The following is a 20,260-nucleotide window of genomic DNA, read 5'->3' on the forward strand; positions in this document are numbered from 1 at the left end:
TTGGGCAGAGGGATCTGGGTGTCTTTGTTCATGAATCACAGAAAGTCAGTATGCAGATACAGCATGTAATAAAAAAGGCAAATGGAATGTTAGTGTTTATTGTAAAAGGACTGGAGTATAAAAGTAGAGAAGTGTTGAAATTTTGTAGGGTGCTGGTGAGACCACATCTGGAGTATTGTGTCCAGTTTTGGTCTCCTAATTGAGGAAGGATGTGGTGGCATTGGAGACACAGAAAAGATTCATCAGCTTGATTCCGGGGATGAAAGGATTGATGAATGAAGAGAGATTAAACAGTTGGGCTGGAGTTTAGAAGAATGAGAGGGGATCTGATCAAGGTATATAAGATACTAAAAGGGATTGATAAAGTAAACGTAGACGAAATGTTCCCCCTTGTAGAGCAATCTAGAATGAGAGTCACAGATATAGGTTGAGAGGCAATAGATTTAAAACTGAGATGAGGAGGGACTACTTGTCACAGAGGGTGGTGAATTTGCTGTCCAATAGTGCCATGGAATCTGAGTCACTAAGTGGTTACAAGAAGGAGATAAATATATTTCTGATTAAAAAAACAAGGTAAAGGGATATGGGGAACAGGTAGGGAGGTGGATTTGAGACCAGGAAGAGATCAGCCATGATCTAATTGAATGGTGGAATAAGGTCGAAGGGCTGAATTGCCTACTTTTGCTCCTAATTCCTATGTTCCTATTCCAATACAATCCTAGATTCCTGGCATTATATCTGGTAATGTGTTCTTTTTAGTACATCTGTATATTCTGGATTAATAAATTAAAATTAGATCAGTCAATTCAATCACTTTGGTTTTCTTCAGTGTTTTCCAAAAGGTATTGCACTTTATGGTAAACCTTCAAATAATAATTTTACTTCAAACAAGGTTTGTCACATAGATTTTGTAGATATTTTTGAAAAGTATTGTTCAGTACTTTTAAAATTGCATTTTGAAGTTTATGTATGTTTTATGAAGCATAGTGCACTTTTAGTGAATAGATTTTATACATTTATTAGCTTTGTACTCCGAAGTGATCTTATTTAAAATTATGTTTCCTGCTGGTCGTGACTTGTGTTAAGTTATGGATATTGTCATCATAATGGGTTAACCTTGACTGAAATTCAAACTGATCAATTTTGGATTTATGTCAAATCCATTTTCTGCCCAGGTTTGGCTGATATCTATGTACTTGTGTCTTTTAAAAATAATGCATTTTTAAATTTTATTTATAAATTTATAGTACCCAATTCATTTTTTCCAATTAAGGGGCAATTTAGCGTGGCTATTCCATCTAACCTGCACATCTTTTTGGGTTGTGCGGGCGAAACCCACGCAAACACGGGGAGAATGTGAAAACTCCACACGACACTGACCCAGAGCCGGGATCGAACCTGAAACCTTGGCGCCGTGAGGCACCAGTGTTACCACTGCACCACCGTGCTGCCCAAAAATAATTCATTTACGAGCACTACAAAACATCAGCATTTCTGTTTTCGCTCCATGCACATTGTTATTTGAAAAATATTTCAAAGGCTCCTGATGTCAACATCCAGAAGGGAAAGACTGCAAGGGGAATTGTTGTGAATATGTGCGTTGTGAGAGATTTATGATATACCCGATCATTTCCATCAGTCTGATGGCCCTGTCAATGTGGTTCACTTCTGTGATGCCACCCTCGGGACTGTGTATGAACTGGTGGTCTGCAGAAAGGGGATGTTATTGATTTTGTGACTTTGTTTTGAGAGAGTGGTTAGGATGCCTGGATTTGGACCACATTGTTGATCTGTCAAATTTTGTTTTCAGCCAATCTTGCTGAATTTTGTTTGTGTCTGCAAGGAGGAAATTACATGTTTTTTTGTTTGTAAAAGTAAATTAACAGACAGTCTTTTAATGGGCTGCCAGGCTTTTCTCATTATATTTGCATCAAGTCCTTTTGCTGGCTTAATCCATAATAAGTGGAGTTGGAGTCTAAATTTTAATCCAAATCCTCATGTCTCATTACTCGAATAATTATAAGTAATTTAGATAGAAGTCAATGCACCAAGATGCTTGTACTTTCTGCTATAACCTCTTGCACAGTGGGCAAAGCTTAAAAACAATTTATATCAGCTAATGTATATGGAGATACTGATATCTATCTAATTGTCTTTGCACTTTACATTGCTATTATTCAGTATAAGATTACTTTTTGTGACAGGCTTAACACTGAACATGAATGTTAAGCGATTATACCTGTCAAGTTTGATTATAAACATTCATACCCTTCTAGTATATAGTACAGCAATACTGTCCAGCAGTGTATTTAAGAGAAATTCCAAAAGAGGTGGTTCCTCCACTGATTGCTCTCGTTAATTAAATAAATGGCAGTTAACTCTCAACTGTTAATTTATAGGAAAAAGATTTGAAACATACGTTTCACTATTTATTAATCATTATTTTAAATTAAACATATATTTCAAGTTGTGTTTTCTAAAGTTTTGGAAATTATTCAGAGTATTTGCCCAGCTATGCCTTTTGTTTTACTTCAGGGCAGACTTCCTGTTGCAAACTTTGTAAAGATCACACAATTTAAGCTACTTCCTGTTCTTTTGCAGTGTCATTCAAGATAAGTTTTGCGGCATTATAAACATTTGTGTGGAAGCATTGCATGACGTCCTTTCAGAGGATCCAGACACAGGAACTTATAAAGAGTAAGTAGGCAGTTCTCAGTGACGATTAATTAATTCCAAATTATAACAGATTATTTTTTACATTCCGTTAATTGGAAATTATGTGAATGAATGGCCAATCCAAAATACCAGTTTAATGCTTGGGTGGTATATTGCAAATCTGCACTTGAGGACTTGCATAAACCTCAAGTATGAAAAAATATCTTTCAATGTCCTTATTGCTTTGGGTCATTAATTGACAAGCCACAAAACATATGATAAGACTATGGTTCATATATAGGTTGGTTTTCTGGGATGATTTAATCTGCCAATTTGTTGTGGTCTCACTTATCCCAAAGGAATATTAAGTATGTCAAGTTTTGTTTGAAAAGGCACAGCCTAGTGATTGATAATCCCCCAGATGAGTTTGGTTCTTACTCAACTACAAGCCTATTTCACAGTTCTGGTAATAAAATCCTGTATTTGCCAAAATCCTATTATGTTATATTGAACTTTGCAAAATGTTATTCATTCATTCATTTTAACCTGAAGATTTTTTCTTTAAAATGTCATTTCTAGTTTTGCGCAGTGAGTGAAGAAATTAATATTGTGGTCATATTTGAAGTTTTAGTTTGGGGAGTTGTTTGTGCTTTAATTTTGATCAACATAAATTTGTGTGAGATGATGCCAGAACGTTGTTAAAGAATGAAGTTGGACAATGAGGTCTAGATGAACATCAGAAAGCATAATTCCTTTTCCAAAATGACAACATTTCTAATTTGCCTAAGTTTACTTTCAAATTTCACCATCAAAAAGTGAAAATTTCATGGAAATAATTAATTAAGCAACTTTACTGATGTATTGAAGTCTCTCATTTCTGTAATTTGGTATAATTAATTTAATAAACGTAATTAGTTTTTTTTTTAAATTATTCTTTCATGAGATGTGGGCATCACTGACTAGCTCAGCATTTATTGCCCATACCGTATTGCTCTTGCGAAGGTGTTGGTGAGCTGCCTTCTTGAACCATCACAGTCCATGTGGTGTAGGTAATCACACTGATGATTAGGGAGGGAGTTCCAGGATTTGACCCAAAAACAATGAAAGAACGGCGACATATTTCCAAGTCAGGATGGTGTTTGACTTGGAGAGGAACTTCCAGGTGGTGGTGTTCCCATGTATCTGCTGCCCTTGTCTTTCTAGATGGTAGTGGTCGTGGGTTTGGAGGATGCTGCCGAAGGAGCCTAGGTGAGTTCTTGCAGTGCGTCTTGTAGATGATACACATGGCTGCCACTGTGCTTTGGTGGTGAAAGGAATGAATGTGGAATGAACCAAGCAAGCTACTTTGTCCTGGGTGGTGTCAAACTTCTTGAGTGTTGTTGGACCCATCCAGATCCATCACACTTCTGACTTGTGCCTTGTAGATTGTGGACAGGCTTTAGAGAGTCAGGAGGTGAGTTGCTTGCTGCAGGATTCCTCAGGTCTGACCTGCACTTGTAACCAAAGTATTTATATGGCTAGTTCAGTTCAGTTTCTGATTAATGATAACCCCCCCCCCCCCCCGGATGTTGATAGTGGAGGATTCGGCAATGGTAATGCCATTGAATGTGAAGGATCAATTGAAAGTCAATTAATGCTGATCATATTTTAGGGAAACATTAAATGTATTCAATTTGACACTGAGTCTGTTTTTGAATATACCCAGAAATTGTTTGCCATTTACTGTTGCTGCAATGTTGGCCTCCAACATGTATTATTTCCTTTGATCTCTTCCAACTTTGCAACACGTATATTTAAAGAGTCCCAGCAGTTGCAGATACTGTAGCTAAGGTTACATTAAAGCAGGAAATAAATCACTTATACGGATACATTTTACAGGGTTCTGCAGGTGCACAATTTATAGTGGCAGAGTGAGATTGTGCTGCAAGTATAAACCTCAATAGTATTTGGTAAAACTAAGTTTCATGCTGGATTTATGGTAGCCAGCATATTCCTGGAGGATTTCTCACACGTGCACCTGTTTTATCCACTGTCCGTCTACAGTCACTTGATTGGTTAGATAGATGAGAGTAAGATTACTGATTGAATGAACCTGTAGTCAACTAAATTGATTTCATGTCCTGATATTTTGGTTAATAGTGAGAATATGACACAACCTTACTAATGAACCGGAACACCTTTGATGAGGTTTTTTTCTTGTTTTACAATTGCGTGATTCTCTGAAAAAATTTCTAAATGTGGTAGCAAGCGGGTATTGCCGCAAGCTTCCCGGCGCTTGGCCCAACGAAACTGGCATTGCAATTCAACATTAATTGGTCAACTTAACCAGGCCTCACGGGCTTCTCGCCGCAAATAACGTCTCTCCAGCTGATTCGCTGGGACCGCGCTCATCAGCCCCCCACCAACATTGTCTTATTTATTAATTAATTTAGTTATTTTTTATAAATTTGGAACACCCAATTAAGGGGCAATTTAGCATGGCCAATCCACCTAGCCTGCACATCTTTGGGCATGGGGGAGAACGCAAACACGGGGAGAATATGCAAACTCCACATGGACAGTGACCCAGAGCCGGGATCGAACGTGGGACCTCGGCGCCATGAGGCAGCAGTGTTATCCACTGCGCCGCCGTGCTGTCCTACCTCACCAACAATGTCGAGCTGCACTTGCTCAGCCAACCCCAACTCTCTCACAATAATGGCGCCGAGGAGACTAGCCCCAAGATTCAGGAACGCTGACCTGGGGAGGCTCCTGGGTGCGGTGGAGACCGGGAACGATGTCATGTTCTCCTGGAGGTCCCATGGGTGAGCCACAAGGCTGCCAGTGCTACCTGGGATGAGGTGGCAGCAACAGTCCAACAGTATGACCAATAAAGGTCAACAACCTACACCGAGCAGCAAGAGTGAGTAGACACCGACGCCCCCCCCCTCCCACTCCAAGGGAGCATCCACCCCCAACTTTCCAAGTGACCCCCAGCACTCTCTCTCCTCTTCCCTCCCCTCCCCACCAGCCCGACTCCACACCCCCTCTCCCACCACTAAACCACGCTTGTGGCTAATGATGCCCTATATGCGTCTCTTGAGGAAAAGCTCTCTCGCAATAGGTGGGAGACAGCCCAGACTGGCAGAGAGGTGCCAGACATAGGAATCCTCACTTCCTTCGTGCTGCGGGCCCTGGAGGTGACTGGTGTGGCCGAGGACAGATCGGTCAGCCACGCAGACTCTAGCAGACGCTGCAAAGGTGAGGAACCACTGGGATCCACTCAGAGGACCTGCCAGACGCGAGTTGTGATTGCCTTATAGACTGACCCATCCCTCCCACTGACCACATGTCCGTTCTCCTGCAGGTCCCCCAGTTGACGTCGCCGGCCCATCCCGGGTAGCCCCTCTCTCCTCACTCCGAGGAGAACTCGTCGGAGGATAGCTCCGAGGATGCCACAATAATAGTCTTGTCTCAGCTGTCATCCCCACCCTCCACCAGCGCAGATACATACACCTCGGTGGGACATGTTAGTGGTCAGGCTTCTGGGGCTCAATCTGGTGAGCACCACACAGCTGATGAAGTACATCAGGTGGAGGCAGGAACCCCCAGGTGAGACAGCAGTCGGAGGGCTGCTGGATCCCAGGACCCAGCTGGGTCCCACCCTGATGCTGAGCCTCTGGAAGTGGGTTACCCGGAGCTGATGGAGATAATAGGGAACGGCCGTGATGTTCAGAGGGAGATGTCAGCGTCACTGCAGCAGATCCATAGCCTCCTGGAGGAGTCCCAGAGGCTACAGGCGCAGGAGATGTTGCTGGCAATGAGTGGTACTGAGGCCAACACTGCTAGGGTGATGACGGCAGTGAGAGCCTGGTGCATGACATCGGCACCATGAATGAAGGTGGCCCTCTGCCCCAGAGGACACTTGCCGGGGGCATTGAAGGCTGCGGGGGGGGGGGGGGTGGTATGGATAGGTAGGGGCAGGGATGTATTGCGGGGCGGAACCATTGGGAGCGGCGTATTGTACAGCACATTAAACAACTAATTGCACAACCATTATGATGGTCAGAGACTCTGTCGCTTTAGTCTGCAGTGCTGAGCCCCAGACCCTTTACCCATCTCCCCAGGCATCCTCTTCCCCATGGCATTCACCCACCCGCTGGACGTAGACATACCCCGGAGCTGTGTCCCACCCCTTGGGTGTTCGGAAGTTGCATGTGTGGTGTTGCCTTCCGCAGTTTTCAAGCAGTGTCTTGGCATCAAGGCGTGATTGGGATGCTAGGCAATGACTCCCACATGCTACATGGCCCGACCACCCACGTGAATCCACTTGGCATGTGTCAAGTGCTCACTTCAGCTGCACGGCCAGAGGCCTCAGCAGTCGGTGGGGGTGATGGGTGGAGAAGGTGGCAGGGACAAGGGTTGCCACCAGAATCGGGTTGGGGTCCAGTGTTTGGTATGGTGGTGCCATGAGCGATCACCACCCCAGCGCCTCCAACCCCCCCCCCACCCACCCCTGCTGAATGTCCCCCACCCCCGCCCGATATCCCCCACCCCCTGCCAAGCACTGGGGTGGCAGTCCCAGCACCCTCAAGCTCTTTGCCTGTGAGCAAAGATGGCTACTCACCCCCTCGGCTCCCTACGGAAGCCCTTCCATCAGGTTCACATTTCTCGTCGCTACCGTGAACACCTGCTGAGGCGACCGCTGAATGACGGGAGGCCGTTAGACATGGGGTCACTCTCGTATGTAATTGCCGCTTAAGTGGTGATAATTGGTTTCTCGCCATGTGATGGCAAGATCCTGATTCCGCCTATGGAGTGGGCCAGTTGCATCTCAATCTGTTTGGCTCCCTGCCTGGATCTCATTTTGGCTGCTCCTGCTATTCACATGCCTCATTACGCTTGAGCGAGAACGTGATGAGGTTGTAGAATCACGCCCAATATCTTTAATTAAATTCTCAGAGAAAGGTCTTGAAAAGTTTCTTATTTTGAAGTGGAGATTGCGGCTTGGTCTTGGGTGAGTACAGTAAAAAGTCTTATAATACTAGGTTAAAATCCTACAGGTTTGTTTGGAATCACGAGCTTTCAGAGCACAGCTCCTTCCTCAGGTGAATGAAGAGGTGGGTTCCAGAAACATATATACAGACAATGTTAATGATGCAAGACGATACTTTGAATGCGAGTCATTGCAGGTAATTAAGTCTTTACAGGTCCAGGAGCAACTGGAGAGGGGAATAATCACAGGTTAAAGAGGTGTGAATTGTCTCAAGCCAGGACAGTTGGTAGGATTTCACAAGCCCAGGCCAGATGGTGGGGGGAGGAATGTAATGCAATATGAATCCAACGTCCCGGTTGACGACGTACTCGTGTGCGGAACTTGGCTATGAGTTTCTGCTCGGCGATTCTGCGTTGTCACTCTTGCCCGAAGACCAGAGGCTGAATGCCCTTGACTGCTGAAGTGTTCCCCGACTGGAAGGGAATATCCCTGCCTGGCGATTGTTGCATGATATCCATTCATCCATTGTCGCAGCGTCTGCATGGTCTTGCCAATGTACCACGCTTCGGGACATCCTTTCCTATAGCTTATGAGGAAGACAACATTGACCGAGTCGAACGAGTATGTACTACATACCTGGTGGGTGATGTTCTCGCGTGTAATGGTGGTACCGATGTCGATGATCTGGCACGATGATCTGCCATGGCAGGGTTGTGTGGTCTCGTGGTTGCTGTTCTGAAGGCTGGGTAGTTTGCTGCAAACAATGGTCTGTTTGAGGTTGTGCGGTTGTTTGGTGGCAAGTAGTGGGGGTGTGCAGATGACCTTGGCAAGATGTTCGTCTTCATCGATGACTTGTTGAAGACTGCGAAGAAGATGTCGTAGTTTCTCCGCTCTGGGGAAGTACTGGACGACGAAGGGTACTCTGTCGGTTGTGTCCTGTGTTTGTCTTCTGAGGAGGTCGGTGCAGTTTTTTGCTGTGGCATGTTCGAACTGTCGATCGATGAGTCGAGCGCCATATCCCGTTCGTACGAGGGCATCTTTCGACGTCTGTAGATGTCTGTTACGCTCCTCCTCGTCTGAGCAGATACCGTGTATACGGAGGGCTTGTCCATAAGGGATGGCTTCTTTAATGTGTTTAGGGTGGAAGCTGGAGAAGTGGAGCATCGTGGGGTTATCCATGGGCTTGCGGTAAAGCGAAGTGCTGAGGTGACCGTCCTTGATGGAGATGAGTGTGTCCAAGAATGTAACCGATTCTCGAGAGTAGTCCATGGTGAGTCTGATGGTGGGATGGAACTTCTTGATGTCATTGTGTCGTCATTTCAGTGATTTTTCACCGTGGATCCCAAGGAAAAAAATATCATTGATGTATCTGGTGTATAACGTCGGTTGAAAATCCTGTGCGGCTCTGGGTCACTGTCCGTGTGGAGTTTGCACAATCTCCCCGTGTTTGAGTGGGTTTCGCCCCCACAACCCAAAGATGTGCAGGCTTGGTGCATTGGCCACTCTAAATTGCCCCTTAATTGGAAAATAAAAAAACGAATTTGGTACTCTAAATTAAAAAAAAAAGATTTGAAAGTGTGAATTTGGAAAGCTGAATTCAAAATCATTCGTGTGGAAGCTGAAGTTCAGTGAGATAAGGTCGTTCACAGATACACCTGGGGGGGGATTTTGAGGAGAAATGCACATACATTCACTTGGGTTCGGAGAGGTGTGTCTGACCACAGTCATCTTGTGTGCTTAAAAGGAACATTAATGAGACCAATGTAGTTTAAGGTGTACTTTGTAATCTGTGTTAAACTTAAAATCTGTGTGTAATTGTTAATGGGGGGGGGGGGGGGGATGAAAGGAGTTTTGTATCAAAGTCCAATTTTTTCAATTTTAATAAATGTTTTTGGTTTCTTGTTATAACTAACTAGCAGTCCTGTGACTCTGTTCCTTCACATTTTATTAAAAAAAAGTAAAAGTTGCAGTTCCCCTGGCAAACTGCTTGGTTAACAGCTTTATCCCATTTAATTGCAGTTCAGTATTATCGACCTTGGTTGAAAATCATTTTGAGTCTGTGAAAGGCAATATACAAATGCAATGCCAATTTTATTTTCTTAATTATTGTTATTTTGCTGTGAGATGCTGAGTGTTAATACACGTATAATTTTACTCGCGAGTTGTATTCAGATTATCCTTTAATTCCAGGAGGGTTGGCAATTCTGGCTGGATTTAATTACTTGGGTTGATTCTGGATCCACAGGGTGCAGTTTAGCCCTTTTGAAATGAATATGCCGTGAATCCTGACACCTGGTTTGTTCAATTAGGCTTTTTAATGGAATTTATTGTTTCAGTCTGCATCAAAAGTGTTCTGTTTTTGCAGTTGCAATTATGTGTTTCTCCTTGTATTAGCTGGTTTTACAAAACTTGCTAGTTTTGTCCCCCTCCCCCTTACCAATGTTTGCCTTCATAATTAATGGTTGCCACTTCCTGATTAATTGCACCACTCAAAACAGAGGATGGGAATTCCTTTGGGAATTCTGATAGCATGAATGATTTATTAAAGGAAAATGAGTTCTTGAGAGGAAAAGCTTGCTTATTAAGACAACTGAGGTGCTTTGTCTACATGTCCCACTACCTTGGGACCTGCCTATGTAGACATCAGGCATCAGCTGAACACTGCGGCATGCTTTCACCAGGATGCTGTGGATGATACCATGCTCCTACATGAACAGAAATTGTTTCAATGCAAGATTCTGGAGGGGAGGTGAGGCCCAATTTTATGTCACTGGGCGAGTAATACAGAGACCCAGCATAATATTCTGGGACTCTGATTGGAATCCCACCACAGCAGATGGTGGGATTAAAATTTAATTTTAAAAGTCTAATGATAACCATTAAGCCATTGTCGATTGTTATAAAACCCCATCTGATCAGGCGACTTTACGGCCTGTGTACGACTGCAGAGGCTCAACTATGATTGACTCTAGCAAGCCACTCCAATAGCTATTAGGGATGGGCAATAAATGCTGGTCCACACAGCGACGCCCACATCCCATGAATAAAATAAAATTGATGCTCAGGAATTGACCACAAAAGCATCATTAAATTAGTCAGTGGCTTGCTTGCAGGAAGAGACCAAGTAGCAATCCATAGTGCACATGTTATTTGAAGGGGAGAGAGAATAGTAGACCAGGGCTAACATATGTTAACTGCTGAAAAGTAGGATGCCGCTTGACATCTCAGTGGCACCGCAGACAGGAAGTGTCTGACAAATACGGCATTTTGTTTGTCTGCGACTACCTCTGTTAATTAAAGAAGTCCAACTTTTTACAAAGTTAATACCCAGGATGTGGGCATCCCTGGGTAGGCCAGGATTTTTGCCAATCCTTCGTTGCCCTGAAAAAGTGGTTGTAGATCTCCTTCCTAAACTTACTGCTATCTGTGTTGTAATGCTGCGCCCACAATTAGTTTGGTGGGGGCCTCCAGGATTTGCCGTGGTTTTGCCAGGCTACTTTAGAGGATGGGATATATAGGCCAGATTCTGTAAGGGCGACAGATTTCTTTCCCTAAAGGACATCAGTGAACTAGTTTGGATTACACAATAGATTGACAAGTTAATGTCACTTTTACTCACACCAGTTTAAAGCTGAATTCAAGTTTTCAACCGCCATGGTGAGATTTGAACTTGCATTCATTAGTCCAGACCTTCTGAATGTGAGCTAAACGAAATTGCTGTGCCCATCTTGGGAAAAAATGAAAGATTATGAGCAATGGCTACATGCCAGATTGAATTTTTCCATTTGTAGTCAGGCGGGAGAGACCTGGATGGCTACTTTGACTCCATCACTGATCTACCTGTAAACAATTTGCACCTGCACTTTAATTGGAATAGTCCTCAACCCTAAATTGCACCTCCTGCAACAGGATCATCAACTGTATAACATTAAGGAAAGCAATAATCCCATATGTATCAGTAATATTTTTAGAATCATTAGAATCCCTACAGTGCAGAAGGACACCATGTGGCTCATCAAGTCTGCACCGAGCCTCCAGAAGAGCACCCTACTGAAGCCCACTCTCCCGCCCTATCCCTGTAACCCCACCTAACCTACACATCTTTGGACGCTAAGGGGTCATCATTTTAGCTTCCCCTTCAATTGCAGGCTGTAGCCCTTTAGGAGCTATTTTCTCTCCAGAATTTCTGCCCTGCAAACCACCCACCCCAACCCGCCACGGGTAATCTTTTCATGCCAGCCATTCAAATTAATGGAGGCAATCCATTGCATAATTTATAGTGGCTTGCCCTCTGCATCGTGAGTGCAGGCTATGGCATGCGGCATCACAATTCTATTTTTTTCAAAATCAGCATTTTTACATACTTTTACAGTATTATAAATTGGACCTGAATCACTCAAATGCTTCATGACAATAGTTAACTGTAAGTAAATAAAACCAAATGTTCATTTGTGATAATTCAATTTTAGTTTTTATACCTTCAAGAAAGCCACACAATATATCATCTATATAGTGTGCCCTGACCATTAATGTTTGATATGAGCCCCACTGCTAACAAAAGCAAAAGTGTGAAAACTGTTCCTATCTAACCCAAAGACTATATGTTACGCTAGAGCATAGTAATTTATAATAAGTGAGGTCAGTTCATGTATCCAATATTCTTTATTTTACTTGCTTCATAAATTGGTGTAGTGAAAATTTAGGTTCTGCATTATGTATGATGGAAATGCAATTGCTACATCACATTGAGCCAAAAGTTACAGATTAAAACAATTCAAAATTTTCATTTGTTGGTATGTGTGAAATAGAAAGGTGATTTATCAGTATTGCATAAATAAAATGGTAGATTTATCACAGTAATATTGTATTAATTTGTGTACAATGATAAATACACATGTCGCTGTAGAACTAGATGTACAAAATGACTATGTTCTGCAAGCAGGGACATTAAATTGCTGGATGCTAATTCAACATGCATTATTTTAATGTACATTAAATCTAGAAAAGAAAATGAAATTTTGAAGTATTGATTCTTAAAATTACTTCAAAATTTGCATAACAAATTCAGAGGAATTTAAACCTTTACTCTGATAATCACGACAATCATTTTAACTTTTCTCATCTTCGCACTCCTTCACTGTGGCTGCAGTTTCATTGTCAGTGAAATCAAAACAGAATTACATAAATTTCGTAATAGTGTACCTTTAATTGAATATAGATGATTGATTCAGTAGTATGTTAATTTCATAGTAATTGTGTTTAAGAATATGCAGATGGATACGTTCTGAGTATTCACTTGAGCCCCCTATAAAGAGGAACAAACTCTGATTGTCTGGTTTGGAGGTGTATTCTTGTAATGCGAAACTTGGTAAATAAATATAAAAATGTGTAAGCTTTCTTGAATATAACACAGTAGGGCTGAAAATATATAGCGATATCAAAATCTATCAGATATTCTTTTAAATTAGGTTAACTTCATTGATGGGAGTATCATGGAACAAACCTAGGGTCGGGTAGCTACTTAAGCAAATCTAATTTGCAAATAAAAAGATTTAGGATCAAAGGATGGCCAATGACAACGGTGACCTCATCATCTTTTTTTTCCTGTCATTCTGAAATGTTAATACTCTTGAATAATCTGGTCCCAGCCTTGGTTACGTAGCCATGACAGAGACCTAACTGCAATCTGACCATATTTGTTTATTTAAATTTTTGTTATCAGTTTGCCCATTTTGTTATGAATGCTGTGAACTGATACAGAACCTTTCAGATACAGAATCTTTAATTTTTTATTCCACACTCTAACCTTATTTGCTGGGTTTTTACACTCTGCCCGTTTCTGTTACACTCTGGTTATCATTACTGTATTGCTACCCTGCTCTATTGCCTTGTCCTTTCTCTTTAACTTGACAAATCTCCCCTTGCGTGATTCCCTCCCCTCAAACCTTTCCATCAACCCGAGTTATACGAATAATAGTTCAGTGCACTTCAGGTGAAGGTGCAGCGACAATCTTTAAGCCACATATTAAACTCTCTAACCTTATTTACCGTGAGCCATTTACTCCTGGTTCAGGTCTCAGCGCAGACTCCAAGGAAGATAGCTATATTATCACACTGTGAGTCACATGGTGCAAGTTAATAGGTGCAGGTATTGGAGACAGAAACAGACGATGGAGAGTTCCCAGAGGAGAACAGTTAACACTCTGATCTCTGCTCAGCAGAATGAAAATGCAGGACCTTGGGGGCAATCAATGAAGAGGACAATTCTGGAACAGCAATAGAGAATGTGTGACCTTCTGTCAGCACTTCCAGAGACATTGTCCAATCTTGGAGAGACATAGAAGGAACCTCTCAAATACGATTTCAGGCTGATGTCCACCTCCAAGGAAAGAAATTCCACTTACATGTAGAATCAGCACAAGGAAACCAAGTATATACTTGCCCTGACCAATGGTCCACACGCTCAATTTGCCACTTCTTATAGGGTGAAGGGAAGACTCTCCTTTGCCATTCAATTTGTTAGTTTACTGAAGCTAAGCAAAATGCCCTTGGCAATGGAAGTATGGGTGGGCCATGAGATAGATAGAGAAAGGGCACATGGAAGTGGCCACCATGATCAAGGCAGTCCATCTCATCCCGCACCTCTGCCCCAACCCACCCACCAACCCCGTTCAGTCAGAGCCTCATGCTACCCTCTGCTTCAGTGACCAAGCCTGTCCACCTCCCACTCCCCAACACCCCTGCAGAGGTGGGGTACTCTGTGGTAGGGTTCTCAGACCCCAAAGCCCAGAGGGTATCTGCTGTGAGCATGTCAGTTGTGAGAATAGAGGAATGAGTGGCCTGCCACTAGTTCTGTTAAAGACACAGGGGTAACACCAAGTAGAAGGAGAAAAAAGGACAAGTGGACTTGGGTGATTCTAAAAACGTCACTGGCTTGATGTATTATAAAATATAAGTCAACCACACATTTTATGAAGTTTCTCTTCTTCATTCACCTCCATTATTGCTGCCCATCTTTCGATTGGACATTATCTTTGAGCAGGTAAACAAAGAGTGTGAATGAGATGGAGACATTTCTGACTGTGAGGATGATTTGTTGTGGGTATGGGATGGGTGATGTGCAAGGTGAGTTCAGCATTGTTTATTGTACCTAAGACTTCACAAACTCTAGTTATCTGTATCATGCCTGAATGAGTCCATCACAGGCTCCTCTGGCAGACTGGTGTAGATGGTTGCAGCCACCTGGCTTCACCAGGCAGCTTCTCCTGCTGCTCTTACTCTGAGGATGCAGAGCTGTCATTGGCTTCAGCAGTCATCGCTGACTTTCACCACCACCCCCGCCGCAACGGCAGTCCTTTCTACAATGCTGTCTAATGCAAATCTTTGCTGATACACATTGAAGAGCACCCCCAGATCTCTGCAGGCTGCTGAATCACATCTTCAGGAACCATGTTGGGGCGCATGGTGGCACAATGGTTAACATTGCTGCCTTGCAACACCAGGGACCCAGGTTCAATTCCGGCCTTGGGTCACTGTCTGTGCGGCTTTTGTACGTTCTCCCCGTGTCTCTGTGGGTTACCTCCGGGTGCTCTGATTTACTCCCACAGTCCAAAAATGTGTGGTTAGGTGGATTAGCCATGCTAAATTGCCTCTTAGTGTCCAGGGATGTGCAGGTTAGATTACGGGGTATGGGGATAGGGGGGGTGGACATGGGTAGAGTGCCGATTCAAAGGGTCGGTGCAGACTTGATGGGCTGAATGGCCTCCATCTGCATTGTAGGGATTCTATGTGCTCATTCAGCTTCAGTTATATCTTTCCATTGCATCAGTGCTGCTAGAACTCCTTACAGTTGTCATCAGCCATGCCCTCAGTGCACTGGTCCCCAAGGAGCCGCCTGTTGGCTCTGCTTGGAGGTGAGAGCATCTGTGGGAGATGTGACTGACCTGGAATAGACATTTCTATGCATTAAAATCTTTGGTCACATATCAGATGAATATAGATGGAGTGGAATGCCTTCCAATTGAGAAGACTGAGGGCATTTGGATTGCCACGTGTCAGTTTCACATGACAGGCAGTACTGGGGGAATCTAGCCTTTGCAGCAAAAGCAAGCGCCTTCTAGTTCTGACAGTCCTCAACATTAGCAAAGTGGATGTAAGTGGTGACCCTCGCAAACATGGCATCGGTCACCTGGTAGATTGTGAATCTTGCAGCTGTCACCACCACATCCATAGAACAAACTGAAGGGAAAGAAATTTGGGCTATGGTGGCCTTGAAAGCCATCGCCAATGCCTGCTCACCTGGAAAGAAGGTTGAGGCAACTTCATTTGTCAGCAACAGCCTGCTGTAAAAGCCTGGCCTCCTGAGGCATTAATGCTCAGTTATGTCGAGAAAGCTGATCCTCTGCCTGCTGGTATCACCTCCTTTGAGTTGGATCTCTGCATCCATCCACTCTGCCCTTTGGAGCAGCATCTGGCTGAGGAGGAAGCAGATACTGCTGCTGCTATTGGTGCTGCTTCTCCTGTTCCTCATGGCTGCTCCCATGTAGCAGTGAAGGCTGACAGCAGGGAAGTACAAGGTGAGTAAAACACAAGATAACAGGAATACTTCCAAAATGTTTGGCTCCTTCTGTAAAGCAGTGAAACACATTCTCAAAACAAGTCCTGTGATCAAAAGCCTTTCAGATAGGCAAGGATGCTGCTGTGCAGTTGCAACCTTAAAAGGCTTTTAGATATGTGAGTTTCACAGCAGTGAATCCCCACTACACACTTATTGACCCTGGTGAGTTTCACACAGCTTGGGAGTTACGGTCAGAATAAATTACTGCTGGGCAGATTTAAATTTGAATCATGGCGTTTCTGTGGGGGCTACCTCTGCAGCTCCAAACCTGTCCCAGTAAAGCTGGAAGTGAAGCTGGGTAACACACTGGTTAGTATTGTTGCTTCACAGCGCCAAGGACCTGGGTTCAATTCTCGGCTTGGGTCACTATCTGTGCGGAGTCTGTATGTTCTCCCCGCGTCTGCGTGGCTTTCCCCCGGATGCTCCAGTTTCCTCCCACAAGTCCGGAAAGACGTGTTTGTTCGGTGAATTGGACGTCCTGAATTCTCCCTCAGTGTACCCGAACAGGTGCTGGAATGTGGTGACTAGGGACTTTTCACAGTAACTTCATTGCGGTGTTAATGTAAGTCTACTTGTGACAATAATAACGATTTTTGAGGATTTAACACCCCTACCACGCACCAATTAAAATTATGTCCTGAGTATTTCATTGACGCAGCGTGCATCTATGGCCCAACAGCATCAATATTCATATTACTCAAGTAAATCATCTGAAAGAAACCCAATAGCCTATTTTTCAATGGAGCATTGAAACGCCGACTACAGTAACACAAAACCCGGTGGGTCAAAAGCCTCTGATATTTTTTCCAGTTCGAAGTCAAGCATATTTGTATCCTTGAGTTTCTGTCCTCGTTTTGTTCGACTGTCCTCATGGGACCATGAAACAAAATTTATTATTAATGCATATGAAGAAATAGTCCTTACAGTACAGGATCTGGGAGAAGGGTGGAGCGGCATGTCTGTTGCTTAAAAGGAAGCATTTTAGACATATGTAGTTTACAGAAGAAGAAAACCAAGACTGCCCCGTAAATCAAGATTTCATTTCTGCTGCAATGCATGTTTTTGAGAATCAAAAGCACGATTCTATGTCAATATTTATTCATTGCTGGGCATACTTGGGGATGTCACAAGTTAGACCTTAACTGGAGTATTTGGTAGGATTTTAAGGGCCAACCGCAGGTGGGAAATAAGGTGGGTACACCCCTAAAATAGGGCACTGTGCCACTGACAGCGCGCCTGCCTCTGGTCTGCAGCACCCATGCAATTTTAGAATCGTCAGGAGAAACATTGAGTGGACTGCCCAGCCATGGATCAGTTGAGGTTGTTAAAGGTCCCTTACCACCTCTACTCAGATATTTTTATGTTTTTTACAATATTTTTATTAAGTTTTTAACATTTTAGACATAACAAAGAAAACACACCCCATGCCAAACAGAACTAGTACAAAAATAAACACCCACATCATTACCCCCACCCCATCCATAGCAGCTGACAGTGGCCAACTCCTTGAAATACAGAACAAATGGGCGCCATCTTTAATAGAACCGCCGATCGCCCCTCTCAAGGTGAACTTAACTTTTTCAAGGTGTAAGAATTTGATTAAGACACCTAGGCATACTGAGCTACAGGGAGGAGAAGCTGACCTCCACCCCAACAGGACCCATGTCCGATCAATTAGCGAGGTGAAGGCTTAAAACATCCGCCCCACCCCTGTCTGCAGATCCGGCAGGTCTGACACCCCAAATATTTTCCCTCGGCGGATTGGGCTCCAAATCCATTTGCAAGATTGGCGACATGAGGCTGAAGAACGAGCCCCAAAACCTCCCCAGCTCAGGGCAAGATGAGAACATGTGAACATGATTGGCCAGGCCCCTTCCACACCACACCCCTTGCACACCGCTCCAACTTGTCCTCCACTCCCTCAAACAGCTGGCTCATCATCAACCTCTTATATCTATACATCACTTTAAATTGAATCAATTCTAATCTCGCACACAAAGTTGTGGCGTTCACCCTGCGCAACACTTCACACCACACCCCCTCCTCCAGCGTCATCCCCAACTCCTCCTCCCACTTAGCCTTAACCCCCTCCAGCGGTATATCTTCCTTCATAATCCTCCTGTTATTTGTAGAACTTGTGCAATCTGCGTCAATAAATGCTTTCAAGAAGGAGATCGATATATTTCTGATTTTTAAAAACGGGTTAAAGGGATGTGGGGACAGTGGCGAGATGGATTTGAGATCAGCAATGATCTGATTGAATGGTGGAGCAAGCTCGAAAGGCTGAATTACCCACTTCTGCTATTAATTCCTATGGAAATCCCCGACGTACCTCCCTCCTCCATGCTAGCCCGACAGCACTCAAACAGCAAAGAGACCGGAATCGCCGGGAACGTCGAAAAGATCTTCCTCGCAAAACCCCACACTTGCATATACTGGAAAGCCTCAGTCCATGGGATCCCATACTTCTCTGTTAACTCCTGCGAACTGCCCCTCCAGAAACAAATTCCTAATTTCCACCACCCGCTTGTCCTCCCAACCCAGCGACCTCGTATCTAATCTATCCGGTTCAAACAAGTGATTTGCAGAGTTCGTCACCATCTTCGACACTTAAAATGCTGCTAGAATTACCACCAAATCTTCAAATGGGAAATATCCCGCCAGAACCACGGGATTGTCCCGCTTCCACCTTAACTCAAATTTCCTCTTGGACCCCATACCAGACCAGCACCTTTCTTTTTTTAATATAAATTTAGAGTATCCAATAATTTTTTTTCCAATTAAGGGACAATTTAGCGTGGCCAATCCATCTACCCTGCACATCTTTGGGTTGTGGGGGCGAAACACACGCAGACACCGGGAGAATGTGCGAACTCCACGTGGACAGTGATCCAGGGCCGGGATTCGAATCCAGGTCCTTTGCACCGTACTCCCAGTGCTAACCACTATGCCACATGCCGCCCTGACCAGCACCTTCTTACCGTTCGCCGTCCAATAGTAAAAAATCAAATTTGGCATGCCAAACCACTCAACTGGTGACGCCACTGAAGCACTGTTTTCCAGATTTGGGCTATCTTGCCCGCCCAGTTAAGCGAAGTAATTAACCGCTCCTCTCCTGAAAAACGCTTTCGGCAAAAACACTGACAGGCGTTGGAATAAAAATAGAAACCATGACAAAATATTCATTTTTATCGATTGAATTCGGCCAGCCAGCAACAGAGGAGGGAGACTATCCCACCTCTGTAAATCCGCCTTGACCCTATCCACATGGCTCGTAACGTTCAGTTTACAGAGCAGGCTCAATCTCAAGCCACCTGCATCCACAGATACCCAAAGTGGGAGGCCGCCAGCCCCCCCCCCCAAATCCGCTCTCCCGCCCCCCCCACACAGACACACACACACACACACACACACACACACACCGGGGCGAAGAAACCAAAAAGCACTCGCTTTTCTCCAAGCTCAACTAGCATCGCAAGAAAGCCCCAGATTGGGTCAACCACCTCATTATATCCCACACCGTGGGGACTGGGTCTGAGATGAACAAAGGCTCAATTGCCAATGCAAACAGGAGAGGACAACCTCCCCAACCACCCACAGAAGACCCTTCTCTATCCTGAACGCCCGCACCATAGCAGGAATCTTGGCATCCACATTTAGTAGAGATATCGGCCGATACAACCTGCACTCCACCGGGTCTTTAACTTTCTTCATCTTTTCTGCGAGCTCATCCTCAAACATCTCCACCAATAGGGGAACCAACTTCTTATAAAATTTCACCGGGAACCCATCTGGCCCCGGTGCCTTGCCTGTCTGCATTTTCCCTATGACTATCCGAACCTCCTCAATCCCCAGTGGCTCCTCCAGCCTCTCACTATTCACCTCCTCCACCATCGGGCACTCCAAAAACTCCACCATACCCAACTCATCCTCAGGTGGCTCCGACCTGTACAGCTTTTTATAAAAACTCCTCAAATACCCTATTCACCTCTGGACCGCCTACCAACTCCCCA

At 44.1% G+C, this 20,260-nt stretch overlaps 1 protein-coding gene across 2 annotated transcripts in view; it reads left to right on the forward strand.

Moving 5' to 3' along the window:
- Nucleotides 1-20,260, forward strand: part of ipo11 (importin 11) — a 712,587-nt gene that overhangs the window by 576,604 nt on the left and 115,723 nt on the right. Inside the window, exon 28 of one of the 2 annotated variants that reach the window (XM_038791005.1) lies at nucleotides 2,602-2,697. The exons of the other annotated variant lie outside the window; for it this stretch is intronic. Coding sequence (XP_038646933.1) covers nucleotides 2,602-2,697 — 96 coding nt within the window. The remainder of the gene's footprint in view (nucleotides 1-2,601; nucleotides 2,698-20,260) is intronic. 2 annotated transcript variants of the gene reach the window in all.

Source organism: Scyliorhinus canicula, chromosome 3 (genome assembly GCF_902713615.1).
Source record: "Scyliorhinus canicula chromosome 3, sScyCan1.1, whole genome shotgun sequence".
NCBI lineage: Eukaryota > Metazoa > Chordata > Chondrichthyes > Carcharhiniformes > Scyliorhinidae > Scyliorhinus > Scyliorhinus canicula.